General features: G+C 49.3%; 1 protein-coding gene across 2 annotated transcripts in view; it reads left to right on the top strand.

Annotated features, from left to right (window-relative positions):
- The window catches only part of AFAP1 (actin filament associated protein 1), a 147,012-nt gene that overhangs the window by 25,010 nt on the left and 94,486 nt on the right, over nucleotides 1-27,516 (top strand). For both annotated transcript variants that reach the window (XM_040237602.1, XM_040237603.1), the window contains exon 2: nucleotides 27,302-27,430. In XM_040237602.1, coding sequence (XP_040093536.1) covers nucleotides 27,304-27,430 — 127 coding nt within the window. In that variant the 5' untranslated portion in view covers nucleotides 27,302-27,303. The remainder of the gene's footprint in view (nucleotides 1-27,301; nucleotides 27,431-27,516) is intronic.

Here is a 27,516-nt window from a genome sequence, read left to right as displayed (position 1 = left end):
TATGGTAGACGGTGAGGTTGAGCGCCAGTGTCCAAGGTGAGGGAAATCCCAGGTAATGGGAGCACCTTCTGCTTTCAGCAGCGTAGAAGGGTTTGCGGTGCTATTGGGGTGAGTAAGAACACTGTGCAAATAGATGTGGAAATTACATAAATGCTGCTTCCTGATGGCTCAGATTGCTCAGAATCCTCTTGCAGTGTGGAGACCCAGGTTTCATCCCCAGGTTGGGAAGATCCCATGGAGAAGGAAATGGCTACCCACTCGAATATTTTTGACTGGAGAATCCCATGGACGGAGGAGCCTGGCGGGCCACATGGGATCACAAAGAGTCAGACACGGCTGAGCAACTAACACTTTCACTGTTTTCACTGTTCACATCCTGTTAATATTTACCGTGAGTATGTCTATCAGCCTCTCAGTTTATGCTGGGGGTCATCTACCCATTCTTTCTATTCATGGAATAATGCGATGACAGATGGTTACGCAGGGCCAGAGAAAGTCTAGTCTGATTGGCCTCGAAGGACTTGGGGTGTCTAGCGCCGTGTGGGTATTCGTTGCCCCCTGTCTGCTCTAGCTCTGTGCCCAGCAGCTGATAAACGTTACCTCTGAGCAAGGCCTGTAGAGTCAGGCTGCCTGGCTCTTGCTGGCGAGCCATGAGGTTTGGGGAAGGCTGTAAGACTTGTCTGCAGCTCACTTTGAGACAGGGGCCACTGTCATCTCACAGGAGGATCTGAGGCTCAAGTGCAAACACAGATATAAAGCGAGCAGTTTAGCGCCTCTGCCAGCACGCAGCAAGTGTTTAGGAACTTTGCCAGCAACTAGTCGCATCATAGAGTTTTTCTTTCTTATTAGTTTTTTTTTTTAATCATTTAGATTTTCAATGTACGTATTCAGAGCTAATACATTTCTCAGAGATAGTTCATCCTTAGCCTTGGAACCAAAGGTTTCTTTAGCTTTAACTTGTGGAGGGTACTTAGGTATCAGCCCCGTGAGCACCTTGTTTCCAGTGAGCGTAGCCAAGGGGTTTCACACCTGGAGCCCTCCTCTGAAAGCTGATTTTAATCTGTTTGCGTGATGGGTCCTGGAGCTCCCTTTGCTTCTTTGGTTTCTTCCTGGACACTCCTCTGTGGTGAGTTCCAGCACCCAGGGGTGGTTTCACTGCGGCCTCATTAGCGGCCTTAGGGGATGTGAGCTTACGCTAGAGGGAGCGCTGAGGTGCTGTTATTCACGGGTTAGGTGCTTCCTCTGGCCCCCTGTGCCTTTCCTTCGTAGCTGCCTCCCATCAAACTGATACTGTTTTCATCTGTTCCTCGTCTGTGCTCAGTCGCTCAGTCCTGTCCTACTCTTAGCAACCCCACGGACTGTAGCCCCCTGGCTCCTCTGTCCATGGGATTCTCCAGGCGAGAATACTGGAGTGGGCCGCCATTTCCTCCTCCAGGGGATCTTCCCAACCCAGGGATCGAATCTACATCTCCGTGTCTCTTGCCTTGGCAGGCGGATTCTTCACCGCTGAGGCACCAGGGTGTCCCCACCCTTCCCCCATTAGACTCGAAGTTCTGTCTGAATCAGGACTCTGGTTGCTGCCGTCAATGCCGCATCCTCCTCGCCTAGCAATATCTAGCACTTCGGAAGTGCTCACTAAGTATTTAACAAATGATAATACAGCAGAGCGCAGGCTAAGTCCACACGGTAACATTAAGCTACATGGTATGAAGTCTGCATCGACTCAATTCACTACATCAGTCTTGTCGATGCCAGTTGAAAATGTTTTAGTAGCTAACATAGTTCACTGATCATTTATTGAGTGTTATATGGGCATTGGGGCTCGAAGGACAGTGTCTGATCCCTGCCATCGTGGACAGCAGCCTGGTGGGGTGGATGGACACATGGCCTTGATAGAAGATGGTCAGTGTTAAGACAATGGGGTGTACACCATGTGCCCTTGGAACAGAGGGTAGCTGCTGCTGCTAAGTTGCTTCAGTCATGTCCGACTCTGTGCGACCCCATAGACGGCAGCCCACCAGGCTCCGCTATCCACAGGATTCTCCAGGCAAGAATACTGGAGTGGGTTGCCCTTTCCTTCTCCAAACAGAGGGTAGAGTTTGTGCTTTATTAACACAGGTTAAGAAGTCCAAAGTCGTTACGTATTCATGCTTCTATATGTGATAGGAAGCACCTCCCTTGGAGTCTGTGCTAAATAAGCTCTCTCATGGCTTTAGTATGGATCGCATGGCTTTTGCTCGGGCCTCATTTTCCTTTCCTTCATTAGGGAAAAAAACCCCACTGGCTGGGGTTGCTGCAGGAGCTTGGCCCAGTGGCTCGGCGAGGAGGTCTTGGTTCCGGCTCTGTCACTAACCCAGACTATTTACTTCCTTTTCCTGGGCACCGCATCCCACAGCCGAGCCAGGAGGGTCGGGCCAGGTGATGTCGCGGGCTCTTTGAGTTCCGATTCGGAGACTGACCATTTCAATCCGTCTTCCTCGGGAGCGGAGAAAGAACAAAGCAGTTTGGGAATCGTTTACCTGCGTTCCTGGGACTTTGCAGCCTGATTTTTGGGGAAGGCGGCTGTCGGTGAGCTCAGGGAGAAGCGTTAGCCGATCGTCTGCTCTGCACTCTGTGAGGGGCCCGCAGCGTGTATTAACTTTCCCTTGCGTGAGTGGAGGCAGCTGCGAGGAGGGAGCACCCCGAGTGCCGAAGGTGGTGCTGAGCGCGGTGTCGGAGAACCCCGGGCATGTCTTCCGAGAGTCCGTCTTCAGGCTCCCACTCTGCTTGGCGACTCTGCTTTCAGCACTGGGAGTGGAGGGTCGTCACTTGACATCCGGATGCTTTCTCACCTTTGCTCCAGGAGTGAGCAGATGATAGCTGTCGAGTCTAGCGGCGGCAGTTCCCTTCCCTGCTCAGCCCTGCTCTAAGTTTGGGTGACTTGAGACCCTTGGAGGAGATGAAACTTGGTCTTGCATATCCGCTTGCTTCTCTCTTGGAGAACTCGGAGGGAATGACGCAGTGTGCGCTGTGGGCGTCCGGGCCCGAGCCCCCAGCTGCAGGCCGTGTTGCTTTCGGTTGGGGGCAAAGGCGGGAGGAAAAGGCTGTCATCCTCTAACTCGATTTTACATGGTTGTTTTTAACGGTAATCATGGTTCCTTAAGTTTATGTTTTGCTTCATAGTTCACTAGGAATTTTTAAATCCATTAGCTCATTTTATCCGCTTGGCTGTTCTGTGAAAAAGGCAAGTTCGTGCCTTCTGTTTTCCGATGACTTCACTGTGGCTTGCGGAAGCTGAGCGCCTTGAGCAAGGTCATGGGTTGAGCTAGCAGCTGGCTGGGAGTAGATCTCGGGCCTCTGGTGACCCCGTTCCTCCCTTGCTGACATGGTGGTGCTCGGGACATGTTTGGGGTAGCCTTCTCTGGACCCTTTACATCTGGGGAATTTCAGTTCATTTCGGAGCTGTGAGATGGCCTGTCCTCTGCCTCCTTTCTCTCCGAGGCGTGGGCATTCTTGAAACCCTAGGCTGACCTTGTGTGTGTGTTTGGGGTGGTTTTGAACCTTCTGAATGGACTGTCCCCCAGGAGGGACCCCTGTGCCTGATCTCCCGCTCGTTCAACCCGAAGGATGACCTGCCAAGAAGCAGACTCAACAGCTTTTCGGCTCTGGGAACTGGGTTTGGGTTCCCGCTCTACTGCCCGAGGGAGAGGGTCACTTTTGAGCTGAAAAATGACACGTGTCTTCATCCTGCTCCTTTCTCGTTGCTGTTTCACACCCCTAGGTCGGCATCTGTTCTCGCTTTTAGGCGCTGAGTGGGCTGTGTGCACAGTGAGGAGTCAAGTGTCCTGGGTAACATGCCGCCGGAGCCTGTCTTCCCCCGCCCAGCTCTCGGACTTTGGATAAGTCACCTGGAGTCTTGGGGCGACCTTCCTTTTCTGTTATGCTTCCCTCGAAGGGTATTTGCGAGAGCTGTTGAGGTAACCCCTGTGAAAATGCTTTGTCCTTTTTTTTTTAAAAAAAAAATTGAAGTATTGGATGATATATCAGTTTCAGATGTGCAGCGGCGTGATTCAGTATGTTTATAGATGACACTTCACGAAAACTTATTACAAGATACTGGCTCCAATTCCCTGCGCTGTGTGCTTCTCTGTTTTGGAAGCTCTCAAGCCTGTGTGTCACTGAAGCAGATGGAGTTGGCTGGGCTCTGGGAACGTGGGTCTCAGGCCGGCTCTCCGTCCGGCTGGCGGCAGTGCCCTCCTGGGCCCCGGCTGGGGTGCAGATGGCACGTGCTGTGTGCTGCGGTCAGTCGTGGCCGGCTCTCTGCGGCCCCGTGGACTGTCCCCGGCGGGCTCCTCTGTCCACGGGGCTCTCCAGGCAAGAAGACGCAGTGGGTAGCCATGTCCTCCTCCGGGGGATCTTCCCGACCCAGGGATCAAAGCTGCCCTCCTGCACTGGCAGGCGGGTGCTCTACCGCTGAGCACCTGCTTTCCTTCTGGGAGCCCAGGTGCGATGTGCCAGGCAGAGCGGGCCTGTGTGCCAGCCCCCAGCCAGACCCCTGGCGCTGGGTCTCCGCGGGCTTCCCGGGGTCGAGGGGCGAGCGTCACGTGTGTTGTGGCTGTGTGGCTCCATGGGGGTGCTCCTGGGAGCTCGCGCCTGGTCTCCCCTGGGTCTCGCCCTCTGCGCCCCGTGGCTTGCCCACGCTGCCTTGTACCTTCCTGCTGTGATAAACCACAGCTCTGGAGGCTGCCCCTGGTGGAGCAGTGACTGAGACTCAACGCTTCCATGGGAAGGGGGCACCGGTTCGATCCCTGGTTGGAGAACTAAGGCCCCACATGCTGCACAGCGGGACCGATTTAAAAGAGAACAAAACAAAAACCCCACAGCTCTTGAGTGTGTCTGTCTGCTGTCCTATGAGTCCTCCTAGCTGACCATCGGGCCTGGGGGTGTTTGTGGGGACCCCTGACAAGAGGTCCTTTTCTTTTCTGAGCTTTAGTAAGTAAGTAAAATGGATATTGTGTATTTTTGAGATCTCTTTTATTCAACAAATACCAGTGAGCATTTTTATCATATCGCTAAAACATTCTTTCAGAAGGTGATTTATAACTGTCTCAAATTGTGACTTAAAGGTTTATGCAATGTTACAAATGTGAAGTTTACAATTCACAGTGCCGTTATAGGTCATGAAAATGCTTGTTTGTAGAACTGGGTGTGCATCTCTGATTATTTTCCTGGAACATGGTTCTGGGAGTGAGAAGATGACAGGACGTGACCGCACGTGTGGTCTGATTGCCGAGCCACACTGTTCGTCGCAAAGGTGGTCTCCGCCCACACCCTCGTGAGCAGTGCATAGGGGCGGCCCTCTTCCTGCGTCCTCACTGATACTGTCTGACCATTTGAAGCCATGGCTTGTCGATCTGACACGTAAGACGGTGTGTTTTACTTTGTGTTTTTGACTGTCAGCGAGGCTGAGTGGTTCGTCGCGTGTTTGTGGCTCCTTTTTCTGACTTGTCTGTATGAACCTTTTGGATGGAGAGTGGTGGGCTCTTCCACCTTCTGCTCAGATGTTTTCTGACTCTTAGTCTGGGCTGTGGCGGGGATCTCCAAGACGGAAGGCCCTGCACCCGCCCTCTACTGTGTCTGCCTCAGGCCTGCAGACTGTGGTCGGTGCTGAGAAAGTGGGCTCTGGTTATGATAGAAGGCATGGCACCTTCAGCAACCAACGTGAGTGCTGTCCACAGCACCTTCAGCGACCAACGTGAGCGCCGTCCGAGCCGATGGAGCAAGGACAGGCAGGAAGCAGGGTGTACCCCAGGGCAAAGTGCAAGTTGTGGGTGCCTCGAGCCGCTGCCTCCTGTTCCCCACGTGTCGCAGAGAGACGGGGCCTTCTCGTGCCGTCTGTCTGACAGCCCTCTGATTTGCCCGTTGGCGTTTGCTCTCATCACGGCACCAGTGGCTAAAAGCACAGCTTGGCTTAATCTGCACATTTGGGTGTTTGTGCTATTTATAAACAATTAGAACAGTCGTGGAAGCCTCTTTACCGCAAGCTGGCAAATGCAGCAAAACCCGGACCGTCTGTTAGCCCCGTCTGCGTGGCGCAGGCACAAAGCAGTCACACAAACAAACACATTTACCCATATTTACATGTTTCTCATTAAAAAAAAAAAGGCATTCAGCCATTGGCCATATGGCTTAGAGACTTTGCCTTGAAATGCACAGCTTGGGCTATAAGACACCTGAAATCCGAAGCCGTCTTAGAACCTTGCCCTAATATGATGGGTCCCGTCCCTGCTCAGCAGACACACTTTTCCCACCGTTTTGAGGAGGGAAGGGTGGAGGGGAGGAGAGTGTCACCTCGCAGAGGCTTTGGTTTCAGTCCGTCTGTCCCTCCCCTGTGCCTGTTCCCTATGTATATCTCATGACGTGAGCCTTCCCGTGCGGTGGACACATCCCTTCTCCTCTTTCCTGCTGCACTTTTTTCCTAGAGAATTTCTCACTCTCTCAGGTATCATTTGGTTTGTCTGTCTCCTCCTCCCCACCTCCCCCAAGGCCGAGATGGCTGTCTCTCGAATTCACTCACTTCACTCGCTCCGTCACCAGGGCCCAGCACGTGGATTAATCAATACTTGTTGAATGGATGGGCTGAAAAACCTGTTCTTCTTCCTTCTGCCACGTCATGAAAAATGCCTTTGGGCAAATGTCTGAAAGGGAACGGGGAAGAGTGTCAGCAGTTCTGGTTGTGCAGCTGGCTGCCAGTGGCTTGTCACCCCAGCTCTGTCCCCTGGAGGAAGGCATGGGGCTGGAGCGCAGTCACGGAGATGGGCCCTGCAGGAAAGCAGCCGAGTGTCCCGGCTTCTCACGGAGGGATGTGGCGCTGCTCTGTGCGTTAGGTGAGAAGCCGCTGGAGCCTAGAACCCCAGGCTGATAAATTCCTGGGCAGATGAGAGCAAAGCTCAGGGCACAAGAATGTGATTTGCCCAAGGTCACTCAGGTAGCAACACCCGGGCCGTCCCAGGTGGCGCAGCGGTAAAGAATCTGCCTGCCAGAGCATGAGATGGCAGAGATGTGGGTTCCACCCCTGGGTCGGGAAGATTCCCCTGGAGAAGGAAATGGCAACCCACGCCAGTATTCTTGCCTGGAGAATCCCATGGACAGAGGAGCCTTGTGGGCTACAGTCCATGGGATGCCAGAGAGTCGGACATGACTGAGCGCACACCCCCCCACCCCCGCCCCAGGTAGAGCTGGGATCAGTACTTCCGCCTGTCTTCCCAGAGCCTGTTTAACTGCTCACCACACATCCTGTTTGCTGCTGAAGCCATCTGCCTCGACTCTGAAAATGTAACAGCAAGGGGGAGACCGTTCTCTGCTGTCACAGGCGCAGGGGAAAACAAATCGCCCAGCAGATTAAAATGCTGTTCACAAGTCCTGTGTCCCGAGAGTGCGGCCATTTTCCACAATGCTTTTATATTTCACAGTGCCTGTCATTTTCTCCTGAATTTTGTAAACCAAGTAAGACCAGAGAAGACGTTGGAAGAACAGTAACTTTAGAAAAAGGAAAAAAAAAAAAAGTCAATCAAACCAGAGAGTTACAGTTTCTCTTTTATATTCTCCATCCAGAACTTCAGGCTCCTGTGTCCCGTATGGCCCCCAGCTGGTGAGGAGCTGCTGTGTGTGGCCGGGCGTTATACACCATTTTAGAATAACAGATGCAGCGGCAACCCTGCCCTCTAACAGCGGGCTTATTAATTTTGAATTTGAATGACGGGGGAGCAGATGGTGAGGTGGGTGTGGATTTAGGCGTTTGGCCATCTATAGCGTTTACTTGCTCACATTGCACTGGGATCTGAGACTGGCTGCACCCTCTCCCCCGCCAACAGCTGAGCTCTGTCTCATCTCCTCCTGGGTCCTGTAGCAGTTGGTAAGGTCAGTTTGCTGATTGTTTTGGAAGCATCAGAGTTTATTTGCACCACCCAGATTCTGAAGCCGAGCTGTCGAAAGGCTGTCTTCTCTGTTGCCTTTCAAATCTGGGTGATGTTTTTGTTTAATTACAGAAGCAGACACAAGCGGTCTTTCATCATCCATCGTGTCTATTATTGATGTGAATGAGAGGTGCATTCACCCTGCTGCAGAGGCCCTGGGACTTTGTTTACGCGGAAGCGTGACACTTCCAGCATAGATTGGATTTTTCTAAATGATTACCCAGGCACGACCCTGCACACCAGAGACGATCGTTTATGAAAGAGATCTCCTTCTGTTTTGTCTTGAGTTAAGAGTTTATTTCAGTGTGAACCACAGCTACACCATTCAACCTGAAGGAGTGTGCATGTTCCCTGCCTCTCTCCCGAGGTTGGACGGCTGTCATTGGAGGCCCTCTCCTGCCTGCCCAGCTGTCCTGCCCACCTTCCCTTCCCTGCTCCTTCCCCCTCCGCTCTCCTGTTGGGAGGCCCAGCAGGACTGCAGCCTGAGGCGTGGTGTTGCTCGGGCTCCTGCTGACCCGGCGGAGGTCAGCTTTGCCACTCCCGCGGTGCAGTCCTCCTCTAGCCTGGGAATTGTATCATTCCGCAGAAGGAGACATGAAGGTGGTGGGAACAGGGACCTCTTCGTCCCTTGTGCTGGGTATTCTAATCGTGGCGGAAAGCCTTGGAAAAGTTGGTGATGCCTGAAACTGGATGTCGGAAGGCAGTCAGGGATGTGCAGGAGAACAGAGAAGGTTCCATTGTAACAGGCGCATCAGCTGCACTACACGAGCCCCTCTTCCACCTCCCACGAGGCAGACTCGGACAGATGGCTGCCTCTCACATCTCGCTTGTGAATTTGCCTCAAAAGCGTGTAGCGTTACATGACTGTGTTTGTGCTCGTAGAGTAGGCATCAGACTGCATTTAACATAGACGTTTGCTCTTGCTACAGAGGAGATGCTTCTGTGTACCAGCTGGAAGGTGAGCACTGAAACCTGAGCCAGTAGCTGGGATGGCGGAGCTAGATAGCACAGAGGTCACTGCCTCCAGCCTCTCCCGTCTGGACGAGGCAGAGACAGGGCCAGAGAGGCGAGTTTGCCTTTGACCCTGATGCCTGGTCAGGGTAGCACTGGAGCCAAGCTTTGTCTCGAGCCGTCGCTCTGCCCCGTGATGGGCACCTCCTCCCATACCTGCGTGCCTTTATCCCGCCATTCAGTCTTTTGTTCTGAGGAATTAGTGCGTCCTTGCCAGGTAACAGCAGGCCCGAGTTGAAGTGTGGCAGTGTGTACACAATTATGGAGGCTTGTACAGTTTTAAAAGTTGTGCTTGCAGCTTCTTTCTTTTTTTAAAAGCAGGTTTATTTATTTATTTGGCTGTGTTAGTTGGGGCGTGTGGGCCCCCTGCCTAGGGAGCGCAAAGTCTTAGCCGCTGGACCACCGGCAGCGTCCTTGCTTACCGTTTCTTTCTGGCTTGCCAGGCATTCTTTCAGAAGGGAGTTCTGTGTGGTATATTTATATTTCTTTTCAAAGGCAACTTTGGTTAGAACCTGCTCAGAGGGAGTGGGGGAGGGTGGCCCTTGGTGACAGCTGCCCGCCTTGCGGGCAGACGTGAAGTCATCGCTCCCTGAGGGGGACCTGCTTTCCCGTCCTCATCCCGCCCCGCACTTGACTCAGTCTAGGTTGATTTCCTAGCATCGGGCCATTTCTGGCCACGTGTGGGTCTCCTTCCTTCCTTATTTTAGCACACGCTTTCAGGGGCCGGAAAACGATGGCCAGTTAGCCCAGACATCCACGTGAAGGACAGTTGCTGAGTAAACTGGAACAGAGGCATTGATTCCGAGTGCCAGTGCTCTGATTCTCTGACAGGCAGGCTGGGAAGCATTTGGACACGTGTTCTTTCACGGTTCTTCCTCCTCGCAGCGTTCCAGATTTTTGGAGCCATCCTTGTAATTGTACGAATGTCATTCTCGAAGGTCTAGGAAGCCAGGATTTATTCAGTGTTAATTTGATATCGAGAGCTCCTTCCTGGCCAAACGTGTCAGTTAGCTGTTCCCCTGGCAGCCCTGTGGGAGGTGTTTGCTATGGCTCAGACGTAAGGGAGTTTGAAGGCAGTTTAAGCTGTGAATAACTGAGACACAGCCAGGTAGTGTTTGGCTGTGTCATTTACTAATCACTGTTAGGCTTCTTGATCAGGCCTGTTGAATTCTTGAGCCCTCCTGCACTCTAAACACACATGCACGCACGCACGCACGCACGCACGCTGCACACTTTTTTTTAGAAGACCACAGCCCCCGTGGTGGCCACTGTCAGTCAGGCCCCTGTTTGCTCTCTCTGGTTCAGAAGCATCCCAATCCCAGGGCTCCTTCGCTTTCTCTCTCCCTTCCCTGGCATCACTGGTCAGCCTGCCTCTGCCCTGGGGATGGGATGGGCGGAGCGGGGGATTCCATCAGAGCCTGGGGCTCATTCAGGGCATATTCGGTTTGTTAATGATGAGATTTATTCTGTGCCAGGAACTCAAAAGTGTGCTGAGTAGAGTGGGGCATGTTTCGACTTCTGCCGTTCTTAGGGAGGGGGTGCTTGTGAACCCTTGCTTCCAACAAGAAAAGCACGGCTTGCATATCTGCGCGTTTCGATTCCCTCCCTGCACGTTGACTGACAGCTGTTCTTGTCCTCATTACTCGCTCAGCCACTGCTTCTTGAGCCGCACGCACGTTCCTGTTGTAGGTGCTCTGCGAGGCTCTAGGACCAACCCTTAGGAGACGGCTGGTCAGGGAATCGATCCACATGCTGGTCGGAGCTTGGCGAGTGCTGTGCCGGGAATGCCCTCGGGTGCAAGACAGCTCGTGGGGCACTTCCAGGAGGTTCCGCCTCTATCAGCCCGACTCCGGAGCTCTGCTCCCCCTGTAAGAGGCTCATCACATTGCTTATAAATTCTCTGCTGTGTGTATCTCCTTTCCATTCAGTTGAGAACCGTGTAAGGATAGACTGTTGGCTATGAATACTTTTTTTTTTTTTATTCCCACTGCCAAGCACAGAAAGAAAGTCAAGGGCTCATTAATGTTTCATGACAAAATGGATGGGCTTAATGGGGGTTGTCCCCAGGTTGGTTGGGGGGAGACCAGATGGGTTCACAGAGGGAGAGACTGGGTTTTGGTTTTTCTTTTATACCTCTTTTATTTGAAATAAGTCAGACTTACGGAAAAGTTGCAAAAACAGTGCAAAGAATTCTTGTATGCTCTTCGCCCAGATTCTCCAAACATTTTATGACATTTGCTCCTTCTCTGTTTGTGTTTTCGTCAGATGTTTGAGGGTGGAGGACAGATTACAGGGGTGGGGGCAGAGCTGGAAGAGACGAGGTGAACTGCGAGCCTTTCTGGGGTGAGAAGGGGGCCTGGTTGGAGTTCCGTGTCCTCAGGTCAGTTGTTTATCCTTCCTGAGAGTTTTCTGTTTATGAAATGACAGTGTCAGTCATGCAGATTACATTGTTGTTAATGTTTCCAAATGACATGTTTGGAAGAGCGGTCCCCATTAGGTTTATTGGTGTTTCGCAGAGTATACGAGGGAGACTAGACTCAGTTTCTCTGGAGGAGGATCTGTGGTTTATTGAGAGCTTACTGTGTGCTGTGAATGCTCTGTACTGGAAAGTTCCCTGTTATCTTTGTTGAATTCTTATAACTTCCTTTAAGGTGGCTGCTGCTGCTGCTAAGTCGCTTCAGTCATGTCCAACTCTGTACAACCCCATATACGGCAGCCCACCAGGCTCTGCTGTCCCTGGGATTCTCCAGGCAAGAACACTGGAGCAGGTTGCCATTTCCTTCTCCAATGCATGAAAGAGAAAAGTGAAAGTGATGTCGCTCAGTCGTGTCCGACTCTTAGTGACCCCATGGACTGCAGCCTACCAGGCTTCTCCGCCCATGGGATTTTCCAGGCAAGAATACTGGAGTGGGGTGCCATTTCCTGCTCCAGTTTCCTTGACTGATGGTCTGCAATTTCAGCACAGCTGGCCGGGGTCAAGGGAGAGGCTTAAGATGCGCTGTGGTTGCAGAGCTTTAGAAGGGCCGAGAAGGAAAGCCAGCATGCTGAGGCATCACCATCTGTCACTGGGACAGTTCTGGGGATGAGTAGGCTGTTGAGCTTGCCCACTGGGAAGGTTTAAAGTCTTAGACATTCTGTTAGCCTCTGGGAAGCCTCTGCCTCCGCCAGATCCAAGGGTCTATTTTCACATGACTTAATAAGTCAAGCTTTTTAAATTCACATCAAATGGTGGCTGGAGAGATGCAGTTAATCTAGTGGGAAGTGTGAACCAGTGGCATTTCATGGGACATAGCTCTCGTCTCCGTTGTGGCAAACATGGTGTCTTGCAGCTGGCAGCGCGGCCTGGTGACCCTGGACCTCCCTACCCCGCCCCCTTCGGGGAGGGAGCGGCTTTCTCACCCTGGGCTCTCGCTGCTTCCTCCTCCCGGGGCCTGCTGTCCCTGCGGTCACTCTGGACATCTGCGGAGCCTTAGTGTTCCGACTGGGCAGCTCATGGCTGCGGCATGGGCTGGCAGGGAGGGCAGGTGTTCATTCCTCGTTGAGGGGCCTCCGTGTCTTTTGAGAAACGGAGTGTCCCTTCCTCAGCAGTAAACAAGGCTGTCACAGTCCTCGGCGATTCTGGCCTCAGAGTGTGGATTTCAGGGTCCTGAGGGCGCTCCGGTCCCATCACTCCATGGGAAATAGATGGGGAAACAGTGGAAACAGTGCCAGACTTTATTTTTTGGGGCTCCAAAATCACTGCAGAGATGGTGACTGCAGCCATGAAATTAAAAGACACTTACTCCTTGGAAGAAAAGTTATGACCAACCTAGATAGCATATTCAAAAGCAGAGACATTACTTTGCCAACTGAGGTCCATCTAGTCAAGGCTATGGTTTTTCCAGTGGTCATGTATGGATGTGAGAGTTGGACTGTGAAGAAGGCTGAGCGCCGAAGAATTGATGCTTTTGAACTGTGGTGTTGGAGAAGACTCTTGAGAGTCCCTTGGACTGCAAGGAGATCCAACCAGTCCATTCTGAAGAAGATCAGCGCTGGGATTTCTTTGGAAGGAATGATGCTGAAGCTGAAACTCCAGTACTTTGGCCACCTCATGAGAAGAGTTGACTCATTGGGAAAGACTGTGATGCTGGGAGGGATTGGGGGCAGGAGGAGAAGGGGACCACCGAGAATGAGATGGCTGGATGGCATCACGGACTCGATGGACGTGAGTCTGAGTGAACTCCGGGAGTTGGTGATGGACAGGGAGGCCTGGCGTGCTGCGATTCATGGGGTTGCAAAGAGTCAGACACGACTGAGCGACTGAACTGAACTGAACTGAACTGAACTGAAGGGCACTCAGGAAGAAGACAGATCCCTGCCATCAGGCAGCAGAGAGCACTGAGGATCGCAGGGTGTGAAAGTCACAGGATACTGGCCCAGACTGCTGAGACACAGACATGGAAGAAGTGGCTTCAGTGATTCCAGACTCTCACGTTGTCCCACACACAGAAAAACGCTAAATTCCTCAACTTGGGATACCTGGTTTTCTTTAATTAACCATAATCTTTTGATGTCCAGACTACCTTCCCTTTGTTGTAAGACTTCTATATAACCTGGCTCCTCCCCTCGCCTCCTCAGAGCAGTTCTCTCAGCATCACTGGAGAAATACTGTCTCCCGGACTTGAAGTCCTAAGAATTCCCACCGAATAAAACACATGACTCTCAGCTTTTAGGTTGTGTCTGGTAAGTCAGCACTCTCTAGGTGATGCTTCCCCATTTGGGGATGGTGCCAGGGCCCCTTTTGTGCCCAGTGGCCTGAATTGGCACCGTCCCCAAGGGCTTTAAGGCAGGGTGGTGTCACAGGAAGCACCCAGGCATACGTGTGCCATCCGCTGGACTCCTGCCTGGAGGTCCCTGTTCTTTCCACGGCTTCCAAGGCAACATCTGTGACCCCAGAGCTGTAGGGGAGAAGCACTTGTGGTGAGAATTCCACCAGGATGGTGACAGGCGTGTTCGCGAACGTTTCCGCCCCTCTCTGCCTTGGTGTGACGCTGACCTCAGAAGGGATGCTGACGGAGGATGCAGGCCTGGGGGCCGGGGACTGACTCCTCTCCTTCGCCCCCAGCCTGGTCTTTGCTCCCTCAGCGGGGTCTTTGGGAGCTGGGGCAGCACGTGGCCTCCCCCCATGCCTGGTGGAGAGGGTCCGTGAACTCCTGTACCAGACGTCTCCCTCTGACCTTGCCCGCTGTAGGGGCTCTGCCATCTCTGGGAGGAGCCAGAGCTGGTTGGGGTGCTCCTTCCTCCCGGGCATGTGGGCTGAGCTCATCCACCTCACCAGTGACGTGCGGAGGAAGCCTGTGGTGGTTTCAACGAGGCCACGCTATCGGTTCAGTCTTCCTTTCCCTTCCCCTTTGTTGTTATTCCTTCCTCTGATTGGAAGGGAAGCTCGTTCAGGCATAAAGGTGCAGTACAGCTTTATGCTCGGGAAGAGAACTTGGTTCATTAGAGCTTTCTGAGTCTTTGCCTGAGACTGAACCTTGCTCTCTTCCTTGCAGAAGCAGAGTTAGCTCTCTGTATGCTAGACCCGTCCAGTGTTCTCACTCCTGTCTGTTGCTGCTGGGTGGCAGAATCTTTTCTTAAAATTCCATTTACCTGGATTTTCTTAAAATTTCACGTATCCAAGCGTGGTCAGATAAAATACGCACAGCGTCTTCTCTCTAATTTTACTTCACCTTGACTAGTTAGGGTTTTTTTTTTTTTTCTCTCTAATTCTTAAGTCTCCACCTCTAAGTCTTCAGCCCAGAGTCCCAGGCTATGAAGACGGAGGAGCAGGTGCATCAGCTGCTCAGACCAAGGCAGCCGCTGCTTTCTGTTACTGCAGATTAGTTTTGCTGGTTCTAGAATTTCTAAAAATGGGATCATGCGAGTCTGCCTTTTGTGTGTCTCACTTTGTTCACTTAGGCCCTTCTTTTAGATGGGACCATGCAAGTCCGCCACTGTGTCTAGCTCCGTTCTCTTACGTCCTTCTTTGAGATTCGTCTGAGTTATCCAAGTGGGTAGTCTGTTTCTGTCTTTGCTAAGAAATACTCCATTGTCTGAGTGCTTTGTTATTTGTGACCCGTGCGTTTGTTGCTGGCTGTTATTTGTTGTTACCCACATGTTTCTTATTGGTTATTTAGCTTGTGTGCAGTTATTGGTTATTATGAGTAGAGCTGCTGTTTTTGTGTAGACTCGTGCACTAATTTCTTCTGGGTAGATACCTTCCAGGGAAATTCCAGGGTCAAATAGTAAATGTCTGTTCAGTTTTCTAAGAAACTGCCAGCTATTCTGTGACATTGTACCACATGGACTCCTTGCAGGAAAGCTAGGGTTCTGCTGCCAAGGCTTGCTATGAGCTGTCTTCTGAATTCTGGTCATTCTGGTAGACGTATAACGGCATCTCGCTGTGATTTAAATTTTCATTAACCCGATAATTAATGAGTGTATATGCAGATGCATATGAAATAAATGATTTCAGTGAGGATTTATAACCCTGTCTCTCTGATCTGCCCAGACACAATACCACATGGGCTGGTTATCGTAGGTTGAACTGAGCCTTGACACTAGGTGACCTGGGGTCTCCAAACTGCCTTTTTCTCCCCAGTGTTCAGCTATTCTAATCTGTTTAATTTTCATGCATTTTCCAGTCAGCCCTGGAATACAGTTTTTCTAAAAAGAAGCTGCTGGGATTGTGTTGAGTCTGTAGATTAATTTGGGGGAGAACCTCTCAAATGGATGAGTATACTGTCTCTCCTTTTGCTTAGATCTTCACCAAGTTTTCTCAGCAGCACTTCACAGTTATCAGTTTATAGGTCGCACCCATGTTTTGTTAAGTTCATCCTTAAGTATTTCGTGTATTTCACTGCTATTTGAATAGTACTGGTTTTTCTTTCAATTTTCAGTTTTTCCTTGCCTAGTGAGGAAGTTTTCCTGTTTTATAGAGAAGCTGACAAATAAGTAGACAAGTGAGAGGCGTTCCCTCTCCACTGAGTCGGTTTGGGGAAGGTTTTTCGGTGGAGGTGACATTTGGTTGCACCTACAGAAATCTCGGTTGCAGGAGAAGGTGAGTGCCAGGGACGGGTGTTTCAGAAAGCAGCGCTGCTGAGGGCAGGCAGGAGCACAGGGAAAGCTCTGAGAATGAGAGAGGTAGCTGGATCAGGCCACACCGAAGCGTGAGAGGTGGAGTGTGGCAGGTGATGAGCTTATAAGGACGCTGGGGCCCGATTCACAGGGGTTTACTGCTGGACAAGCTTAGAACTTTAGTCAGTGAGCACTTGGGAGTCCTTGTGTGTTTTTGAGCTTGGAAAATGAGCTATTTTTTTTCATTTTTGTATTAAAAGTCGTGGTAAAATTTATATAACATAGAAGGTGCCGTTCTAGCCATTTTGAAGTTTGTAGTTCGGGGGTGCTAACTGCATTCGCTTTGCTGTGCAGCCATCTCCGCCACCATCTCCAAGACTTTCACGTTTTCCCAAAGTGAAACTCCGCATCCGTTGAACACTAACTTTCCACCCACTTCCCTCAGCTCCTGGCAACCACCATCCTACTTACTGTCTCTAGGAGTTTGACTCCTCTGGGGGCCTCATCTGAGTGGAATCCTAGGTGTTTGTCCTTTCGTGACTGGTTAATTAACTTAGCTTGGTGCCCTCAAGGTTCACCCCCGTGTAACATGTGTCAGAAGTCCCTTTTTTTTGAGGGCTGCATGGTGCATGGATTTTAGTTCCCTGACTAGGGATTGAACCTGTAGCCCTTGCAGTGGCACTCGGAGTCTTAACGACTGGGCCGCTGGGGAAGTCCAGAAGCTCCTCCCTTTTAAAGGCTGAATCCTGGTTCATTGTGTAGATAGGTTGCTTTTCATTTCATCCATCGGTGGACGCTTGTGTTGTTTCCACCTTTTTGCTGTTGTTAGAAAGCAGAGGACCCCAGAGAGCAGGGATTAGGAGCAAGAAACTGTGACCTAAAATTCTCTGTGGAAGCTTTCTTAGCAGCCACCATAATTTCTGGCTGTTTTTATTTATTTGCATACTGTTTTTCTCTCCAACGTGAATGTTAAGATTGTGTTTGTTTGGCTTATCATTGCATACCCTATAATTAGGTCCTCAAGTATTTTGGTGAGTTGTTTTAGTAAATATTTTTTAAAAATCTTATAATAAGTAGAGCATTTTTTATAATCTTTTAATTATAATCTTATGGAGAACAAATTTAATAATTTGCATTTTTCTCGTCCATCCTTTTGCTGTCGTTCTTCGTGTTCTCTTGGTTGAGAACGTCTCTTCCTGCCCCAGCCTCTCACTGTGCCATTCCACCCTCAGCGCCACTACCAGAATGCATTGCCTTTCCAAAGGTGGAGTTCGATCAATGGCACTTTTCCTGACAACTCGGGACTCTCATGAGTCCAGGTGTTTATCTGCTGCTCTAGATTGCAATCCCTTGGATGTCAGAGACTTGCCTTTGAAGACATCGAGTATTGTGTCTTAAACAAGGTCACGTTTAACAACTTATTACTGAATTGAATTGAACTGATTTAAATGGAATGAAAATATACACTCTTGATAGCGTGTTTAAAACTCTTCTCAGCAACCAGCTTATTTTTTGTCAAATCTCATACCAACTTAGGAATCAGGCCTCGAGAATCAGGAAATCTGGTTCCTACGATGTCGTCAGGGTACACACATTATCATGATTAATAAAAAAACAGATCTAGGGTTTGTCTTTCGCTTTCTTCAAAACAATAGCAGGATATTTTAAATTAGGGCTTTCATCATCCATCCCCGTATTAATATGACCCTTAAGAATCACGCTAATTTCTGGAAAGAATGTATCCTGTGGATTTTTATACTGATTCCTTAGGGGGCTTCTTGCCAGCTGTGTATAATCCAGAAGGGAAGAGTCTTAGGCCTCAGAACGTACATACACGCACCTCCTCCTTTAAAGACAGACTTTGCTCTGGGATATTGATAAATCTTTTAAGGATTCAGAATCTGTGCTGAAACCAAGCCCTCATTGCCCTGAGTCCAGTTCAGACAATGTGACAAGTAGAGTTAGGGACCTTGTTTGTTGACTGTCTCTTTGCAGACTCAGATTAAACTAGTACCCTCGATTGGATGTCCCTGAACTCAGAGGCCTTCCTTTATTCACAGCAGCTTCTGGAATCTCCACTGTGGTCTTGCCAAGCAGCCCAGGACTGTTACTATCCCCACGTTCTAGACGAGGGCACCGGGAGTCACAGAAGCTTGGTGGTCTATGCTCAGAGTCACCAGGTTACTCAAACAGCGGTCAGCTGGAGTTTGAGGGAATTTTAGACGTGGTCTGGCCGGGGGAAACTTTCCAGCCAGACAGCCTCTGAAGAGGTGCTGCTTTTCTGAGATTTCTCAGCTCAACCTTTGGGCAGCCCATTTAGAATATCTGCAGAGGCTGTGGAAATATTTGGAAGAGTCTGTGTGAAGAGTCTCAACTGCAGCCCTATAAGGGAAAATATGCAAGCGCTTTGCTGAGCGCTGGCCCCGTGGCTGCGGTGGCGCCCGTTCTGTCCCCACCGAGTCCCCCCCGCCTGTTCTCCTGTGGTATCAGTGCAGCCTCAGCAGAGCAGACCCTGACCAGGTGATGACGAGACTGCCTGAGAAGACGAGCTTGCCAGACGCGGCCTTGTCCTGCTTTCGATGTGCTTGTTCTAAGTCCATAGGAGGTGTAGTCACTGACTACGAGAAGGCAATCCGTGGTACTTTTCTCTGCAACTTTCTCTTCAAATCTTAGGAGTTTTGTCTGTTACGGAGATCTGGAAACGAGCAAGTGAATTAATCCACCAAATACATAGTGAGGGTCTTGCGTTGTTCTAGCTCCCATGCCAGGCGTGTACTCAGCATTCTAGGTACAGAGAGGGCACACATGGTCCCTGACTTCAGCCTGCCTCGTGCCAGGTGAAGACAGAGCGTAAGGTGGGGAGTGCTCACAGTGCAGGTGGGCTGGGGTCTCCAAGGGTAGATAGGTAAGAGGTGGCTGGGAAAAGGGGTGTGTAGGGGAGGAGACGGGGACACCCAGGGTTCAGGCGCAGCACAGCAGCGTGAGCTGAGGTCCAGGGCAAAAGCAAGCCTGGTTTATGTGGGAAGTGAGTCATTCAAAAGAGCTGTGGGTGGGAGGTGGGGAGAGCCGAGTCTGGAAAAATCAGCAGGGGCTAGTTCAGATTCTGCTACAAGGTCAGGAGAGGTCATTGAAAAGAAGAAAGTAGGGGGGGCGTTTTCCGAGGCGCCTCTGGTGTCGCCCAGTGGTCCTTAGTGAGAGGAGTGAGATGGGCCTTTGTGAAACCAGTGCTCCAGGGTCCTGACTGTGGACCCAGCCCCTGGAGACAGTCTCCGTAAAGGGCAGGTGCACGGCTGGCCAGGAATTCTCAGCTTCACCCAGGAGTCTATGGGATGCGCGGTCTGAGTTCTGTGCAGGGCGGGTAGAGGAGATGAGCTCCCTAATTCGGTCCCTTTCCTGGGGGCTCCGACTTTTATTTTGTTACAGGCTCATCAGTCGGTCTGTTTTTCTACATCTGATTTTGAGTCATAGTTAGAAAATTTTTTCCCACACCAAGGTTATAAAGGAATTCGCTTGCTGTTTTTTCTGGGACTTGAATGGTTTCATTTTTCATAGTTAGATTCTGAAATATCTTTAGCCTTTTTTCTTATGTCTGATGTAAGTATTTAATTTTATCTTTTTTTTTTTTTCCCCAAATGGCTACTAGTTGTCCTGGCACCAATTTTTAAGAGGTCCGTCTTTCCTCACTGATTTGAGATACTATCTTTATCACAGGCTGTATGTCTATATAGCCTATGATACATAGGTTATCCTATGGGTCTGTTCCTGGACCTTCTGTTCCATACTATGGAGCTTATTGGGAATTTGTGTATCAGTATAACACCATTTAAATGATAGCACTTTTCTTTTATGCTTTAGTAGAGGATATGGCTGGCCCCCTTCATTGTCTTAGACATCTCTTATTTTTCCCTATAAATCTTAGAATCAATTTGTCTAGTTTGAGACACAAAAGAACATTTGTTACATGTGTATTGGGCTTGCATTAAATTTACCTGATAACTTGGAACGAACTGACATCTTTCTGATGTTAAGTTTTCTGTCCAAAGGCAAGGGGCGCTTTCTGTTTGTTCAGGTTACTCCTTTGTCTTCCAGAAGTGCTTTGACGTTTTCCTCATGTCAGTTTTACATAAGGTAAATTAAGTATTTTATGTTTTAAGTCACCTTTTAAAGTGGAATTTTCTCTTCTATTTATATCTTATTGTTTGGTATAAAATACTAGTGTTGATCACTCAGCTGTGTCCGACTCTGCGACCCCATGGACTATAGACACCAGGCTCCTCTGTCCGTGGGGATTCTCCAGGCAAGGATACTGGAGTGGATTGCCATTCCCTTCTCCAGAGGGTCTTCCCGACCCAGAGACTGAACCCGGGTCTCCTGCATTGCAGGCGGAATGCTATGCAAAGCAACAGTTTCTGTCTATCCTACTTTATTAACATTTTTCGGTCACAGTTTTACCGTTTATCATGGATTCTCTTCCGTTTTCTAGGTATGCTTTCATATCAGCTGTACACAGAGATAATTTCATTCATTTGCATTCCTAAGTTTCTGATTGCATTGACTAATACTTCCCATGCAGTGTTAAAAGCGATAGAAGAAATGGGCTTTCCTGACTTGTTTGTGACCTTATTGGGAATGCCCGGAGTGTCTCTTCATTAGGGAAGATGTAATTTTTGTTGTGTGTTGATGTCTTAGTCTGTTTGGGCTGCTGGAACAGAATACCACACAGAGGGTGGCTTACAGACAACAGATATGAGTTTCTCGTGGATCTGGAGGCTGGATGGCCAAGGTCAGGGTGCCTGTCTGGTTGGATCCCGATGAAGGGCCTCGTCTCGGTTGCAAATGGCTGACTTTTCACTGTGACCTCACATGGTAGAAGCTGCGAGAGTGCTTTCTTGAGTCACTTTTGTAAGGTCAGTCATCCTGTTTGTGGAGGCTCCAACCATATGACCTGATCACCTCCCAAAGGCCCCACCTCCTAATACCATTGCGCTGGGGGTTAGGTTTCAACAGAATTGGAAAGGGGGACACAAGCATTCAGCCTAGGACAGTTAGTGCATATATTTGATCAAACTCAGGGAGTATGTGTCAATTCCCATTTTACTGACTTAAGTCAGGAATGGGCATTGAGTTTTCTTGAGGGCGTTGTCGTCCTCTGGGGGGATCGTCTGGCCTTCTCGTTGGCTCTGTTGGTGTGTGAGTGGCATTGGGAGCTCCTCCAGCATGGAGCCATCCTTGCTTTCCTGGAGCGGATTTCTTCCGGCCACGTGTGCTATTAAGGTGCCGTGTTGGCTTCTGTCTGCTAATATCTTATTTAGGAGTTTTGCGTCGATATTTATAAGTAAGCTTGGCCTTTGGTTTTCTTTTTGGTGCTATCTGCATCAGGTTTAGGCATCATTTTTATACCTCCTCCTAAAAAAAAGAAAGGGTTGGAAAATTGTTTATCTGTTCCCATCCTTTGGAGAAAATGTATGTAGTAATCTTGATAGTTAAGCTCTGGTACAATTCCCCTCTAAAACCATCTGGGTCTTGTGCTTTTTTGTGAGGCTAGTTCTTTGTTAACTTTCTTTGCTTCCTCTATGGAAATTGGCCTGTATAAGGTTTCTGTAACGATTTGGTGAACTTTGTTCTTTTCTGTGAAATCATCTATTTCACTTAGTTTCAGATGTATTTGCATATGTACGTAGTAGTCTTTCAAGACTTTTCTTATACTGTGTGTAGGTATTTAAGGACTTCCTAGTTTTAGAAGATAACGAAGTTGTGGATTGTGTCCTCTTGAAGTGTTCATGGATCCCAAGGCTTCAAGTGAAGTGCTAATAACATGAGCATATGCTATAATAACAGTAACAGCTACCATTTGTGAAATGCCTGCCTCTGTGTGGGTATCAGTTCATTTCATCCTCATTACAATCCTGGGATACGTAATAATCATCTCATTTTAAGGATGACATAATTTGGGGGAGTTACCCACTTTTCAAACACAGAAACACTCACAGACATAGAAAACAAACGTATGGTTACCAAAGGGGAAAGGGAGGGAGGAAGGATGAGTTAGTAGTGGCACTGCCATATGTAAAACAGGTAACTAATGAGGACGCACCATGCAGCACAGGGAGCTATATTCAGTGTCCCGTAACCACAATGGAAAGTAACCCAAAAAAGGACACAGGTACGTATATGACTGAAGCAGGCTGCTGAGGCTAACAGCACTGTGAACCACCATTTCAGTAAAATCTTTTTCTTTTATTTCACGGCCATTGCTGCTCAGCAGGCCAGGGTAGTCTCCGAAGGTCATCCATGGCGGGACTATTGTGAAATAGTCGGAGCAGGGCCTTTGGAGTCAGAGCTGCTTTCAGACTTGTCCTGCTCCATTCCAGCTGTGTGGCTGTTAGCATATTGTTACCTGGAGGAGGGGCTCAGACACTTATTTGCTTTAACCTTAGGCCACCTCTGAGCCTCAGTTTCTTCACCTATAAAATGGGGTGAGACCAGTTTCCACCTCCTGGGATTGTTGGGAGCCTGCATGAAGTCTTGCATGTAAGGGGGCCAGAACAGTGTCCCGCGCCTGTGACTGCCATGTCGGGGAACAAATGGGCCCTGGCCTCTGGTCCCCCTGTCTGTGGGGCCGAGTGAGTCTTCACAGCATTATTGTGAGAATTAAAGTGTCCCACGTAGATGCCAAGAACAACACCTTTCATGCTACAGCTTCTCAGAAAGGGCTCCTTCCCCTTCTTTTGTCAGTCACTTGCCCATCAACGATTCTTGCATGCTTTCTTCGTGGCCTGTGCTGCTAGGCAGCTGTAAGATGCTGGGAGATAAGCAGAGTATAAAGCCTGCTCTTAACCAGCTGACTCGCTATTTTGAGGAAAAAACAAATCTTAAGGTCAGTCAGTGCCTGGTTATCGGCGCAGCTGGTAAGAGAGGAAAGAATTTAGTGACTTTGGAGGGTCTGAGTTGGGAGGAGCTTACTGGGGATGTTGAATTAGAGAAGGCTGGGGAGAGGGGGTTTGAAAGGCCTATTAAGGGTACATGTGGTTTGTTCAGTCTGTGGGAGATCCTAGATATGCGGAACTTTCATAGTGGTTTCAAGTCTCTGATCTGGGAATGTTTTGCATTCTGAGGTGCAGAAAAGAGCTTTGCTTTGAGAATCTTTTGGATGCGGTTTCAGGTAAAAAGGAAACCACACAGTAGCTTAGTGAACAATGAAATGAAAATTCATAAGGACGCAGGTATCTCAGGCGATTCTCGTGCAGCCCAGGCTCACAGGTAACTGAAAAATTCCAGGACGGTCTCAGGAATCCATCCTGCACCCTGTCTGCCTGGCGCGTCCTCTCTCTTGCCTCTGAGTATATGCATGTCCTCTTGAGGATGTAACTTCATTCTTTCTTCCTCTGTTAATGACTTTCTCTCCCCGGCATGTATGTGCCTAAGCATGGCAGCTCCGTAGCTCCTGAGTTCACACATCTTCAGTTCAAGAGATCACAACTGGCTAAGAGTTCCTAGTCCCAGGGGAGATGTACAGAGGGAAGACTGACCAGCTTGAGCTAGGTGGTCCAGCTATTATGACCTGGGTGCGGGGTTGGGGGCTGGTCTGCTGGTCCCGGTGGTGTAGATGCTGTTCAGGGTCCAGCTTGTAGTTGAGGGCTCTGTTCTCTGCAGGGCATGGACTGGGCAGGATCCCAGTGGTGATTCCAGGAAATCCCCAGCCCTGCAATGGATCCCCGAGGGGAGCTCTGTGAAAGCAACACAGGGAGATGGGTTAGGGCAGGTGCTGTCTTTAGTCCTCCAGATATTTTGCTGCTGCTAGAAGAAACCCCAGGGAAGAATTGCCGGATGAATGTGATTTAGCAAATGCGAGAGAGGCATTTTTGATAAAGGAGTATACAGATGGTGATGGAGAGTGGGTACTGCAAGCGTAACATAGATCCATAAACATTTTCAACATTTTTTGCTTATAGCTATTGGCAGCCCTTCAGTTTCTGGGCAAGGTTGATTCTGTTTGTATTGTGGTAAAATAAACAGATACTTTGCCCACCTCATGTGAAGAGCTGACTCAACGGAAAAGACCCTGATGCTGGGAAAGATTGAGGGCAGGAGGAGAAGGGGATGACAGGGGATGAGATGGCTGGATGGCGTCACTGACTCACTGGACGTGGGTTTGAGCGAGCTCCAGGAGATAGTGATGGACAGGGAAGCCTGGCGTGCTGCAGTCCGTAGGGTCGCAAAGAGCTGGACACGACTTAGTGACTGAACGACACATGTAACATACATTTTCCCATGTTAAGCCTTTCTGAGTGTATAAATCACATGCGTTCACAGTTGTGTGACCGTGAGCACCATCCGTCACCAGAACTTTCGCCTTGCCCAACTGCAACTCTGTCTCCATCAACACTGACCCTCTCTCCCCTTCCCCCAGCACCTGGTACCCACTATTTTACTTTCTCTTTGAGTTCTGGGCTTCCCTGATGGCTCAGTGGTAAAGAATCCGCCTACAATGTAAGAGACACAGGAGACACAGGTTCGATCCCTGGGTAGGGAAGATCCCCTGGAGGAGGGCATGGCAACGCACTTCAGTATTCTTTCCTGGGAAATCCCATGGACAGAGGAGCCTGGCTGGCTGCAGTCCATGGGGTCACAAAAAAGGCGGACACGACTGAGCAATTAAACAACAACAACATGAGTTTGACAGCTCTGGGGACCTCATGTGAGTGGGGTCACGCAGTGCTTGTCCTTCCGTGACTGGCGTATCTCACTTGGCATAATGTCCTCAGAGCTCCCCATGGCGTAGCATGTGTCAGACTTTCCTTTCTTTTTCAGGCTGAATCACTTATCATTGTAAGAATGGACCACATTTTATTTTTCCACTCACCCATTGATGGACGTTGGAGTTGTTTCCACATATTTGGCTATTATGATTAATACTAGCAGCCCATCGTTTCTGAAGTTTAGATGAGATTGTTTTCTACTTAGAATCATCAGGAAATTGTCTTCCTGATGAAAAAGACCTTAAAGACTGGCTTCTTCCGGCCTCTTCATTTCATGGAGGGGAAATCAGGAAGAGGGAACCACCGAGCACACACCTTGCCTACTCTGAACTCGTTTGCCATTTCTCTGCCCACTTATCTAAAATTATGGGAACTTTGGTAGCTATAAAAAGAGTGGCCTCAGTTAGGATCTTTTTTTTTCTGGAGGGTGTTGTAGACTTCAGTAGATTTGGGAAGAATCCCATTGACCAGCGGTTCTTGAACTTTTTTGCTTAGGACTTTTTGGTTTCAAAATATTTGTCGAGAATCCCAAAGAGCTTTTTTTTATTTGTGTGGTTATATCTGTGGATATTTATCATACTAGAATTTAAGTCTGGAAGATTTTTGAGATATTTCTTAATATATTTATGCAAAGTAATTGCATTTACCAAAGTGATATAGTGTGTGAAAGAGTAGCATTTTTTATGTTTATGCAAGTATCTTCAGTATCTGGCTTAATGGAAGAAAGCTGGATTCTTGTGTCTGCCTCTGCATTTTGATCGTTATGAACCATTGTTCTGGTGGAAGTACATAAAGATAGTCTGGCCTCACACAGATATGTACTCAGAAAACTGCAGAATATTTTAGTACCTTTCCAGAAAATTGTGGGTATTCTTTGACACTACACTGAAACTCAGCAAGTGGTAGTTTCTTAACGGTTAGTGGCCATGTGGACTCTGACGCTGTATCAGAGAGCACTTGCTCTCAGTTATTGCTGTTCAGTTGCTAAGTCGTGTCCAACTCCTTGCGACCCCATGGGCTGCAGCCCACCAGTCCTTCACCATCTCCCAGAGTTTGCTCAGACTAATGTCCATTGAGTCTGTGATGTTTTCTCTGTTACGTGAGGATATTTCAGCTTATTCTGCACCTTACTTGGGTCTTTACCCACCTGTGATTTTATGGCACGATGGTTTCCTGAGTTGTGTAGATCTTCCAAATGTGGACACGCTGCATTATACACCAGGGGATCGCGTTCCTCGGCGTCATTCCTAATCTCACTGGAAAAGTCTCTGTTGAGAAGCCATCGTGCTCCTGGTGGTGGACGCCTGTGTTTGAAATTCTTATTTTCACCTGGAAGTGCAGACTGTATCCTTGGCAACAAATGCTGTCATTGTTTACCTGGACGTGATGAGGTTTGTTCATTTTTGAGGAAAGTCGGTCACATTCTCAGGTCTGGATAATTGCGGTTCGTCTCATTTCTTTTTCGGTGCTGCGTAACAACAGTGGCTCTGTGTAACTCACAGCTCAGACACTTGTCATGCGTTCTCCCTGCTTCATCGCACAGCATGTTAAAAAGGTTTCCTCCAGGGCTGAGATCTAATAAAAGCAATGCTTTTTACTGCTTCATCAAAGGCGATCTTAAGTGAAAGTAGCATTCTATAAATTTTATTTTTTTTTACTGCTAGCGTGTAAGCGAAGAATATAGTGGCTGAGAGTCCAGTTGGGGTCACTGCTTTGATCTGCACTAAGACGCCCGCAGCTTAGCCTCCCTTCCATTCGCACCGTTAGTGCAGAAAATGGTGAATGACGCCACACTGTCGTGACAACAGTCTGAGCTCGCGGATGCCCTGAAAGAACGTTGGTGTCTCTTGGAGGTTCACATCGTGGGCGAAGCTCGCTGACGTCAGCCCTGTGGTCCAGTCCTGTGGGAGTCAGAGGGAGAATCTGCTTTAACCCTGGAAATGAAAGGCATGACGGAAGTCGGGACTTGAGCTGACATCGCGGTCCTCCCTGGCACCCCTGTTGCAACTGTGAATGCGCTCAGCCTTCCTGGGGAGGGAGCCAGCCCTTCAGAAGCACAGGGCTGGATGTTGAGTTTCTGAAACCACGTCCTAGTGGTTATCTGAAAACTATTTGGTATTTTAAACTCCCGTCTATCCTTCTGGACACTGAAATTTAATATCATGCAGTTAACACCAAATGATGGTGTCAGGCTCTCGAGTTGCGACTCCATCTGTTGGCAGTATGGCGTTGGAACTCCTCCCGGCCGAATACCGTCGCCTCAGAGCAGGGAGCGACCGAGGAGCACGTCGGTCTAGAAGACGATGCGTGAGTCTCTGAGACGACATGCGTTCAGCTCGTTTGTTTTCCATGCTGGAAAACCAGAGTCATCCATCAGGCTAAACACAGAGTGCTTTGAGTAAAACTCTGCACTCGTATTTTGACATTTGCAAATCAACGGGGCTCACAGTACCCTTCTCTCCTCTCCTTTATTTTCAGCAATGGAAGAGTTAATAGTTGAACTTCGTCTCTTTCTTGAACTCCTGGACCACGAGTATCTCACCTCAACTGTCAGGGAGAAAAAGGCAGTCATCACAGACATCCTGCTGAGGATACAGTCGTCCACAGGTACGTCCTCTCATACTTCTAGTCTGTCTGCTTCCCGTCTCCTTTGGCCTCAGGTGCTAAGTCGCTTCAGTCATGACCGACTCTTG

This window comes from Oryx dammah, unplaced genomic scaffold (assembly GCF_014754425.2).
Source record: "Oryx dammah isolate SB20612 unplaced genomic scaffold, SCBI_Odam_1.1 HiC_scaffold_3, whole genome shotgun sequence".
NCBI classification, from domain to species: domain Eukaryota; kingdom Metazoa; phylum Chordata; class Mammalia; order Artiodactyla; family Bovidae; genus Oryx; species Oryx dammah.
Note: the sequence above shows the minus strand (reverse complement) of the source record. Positions and strands in the feature narration are given on the sequence as shown.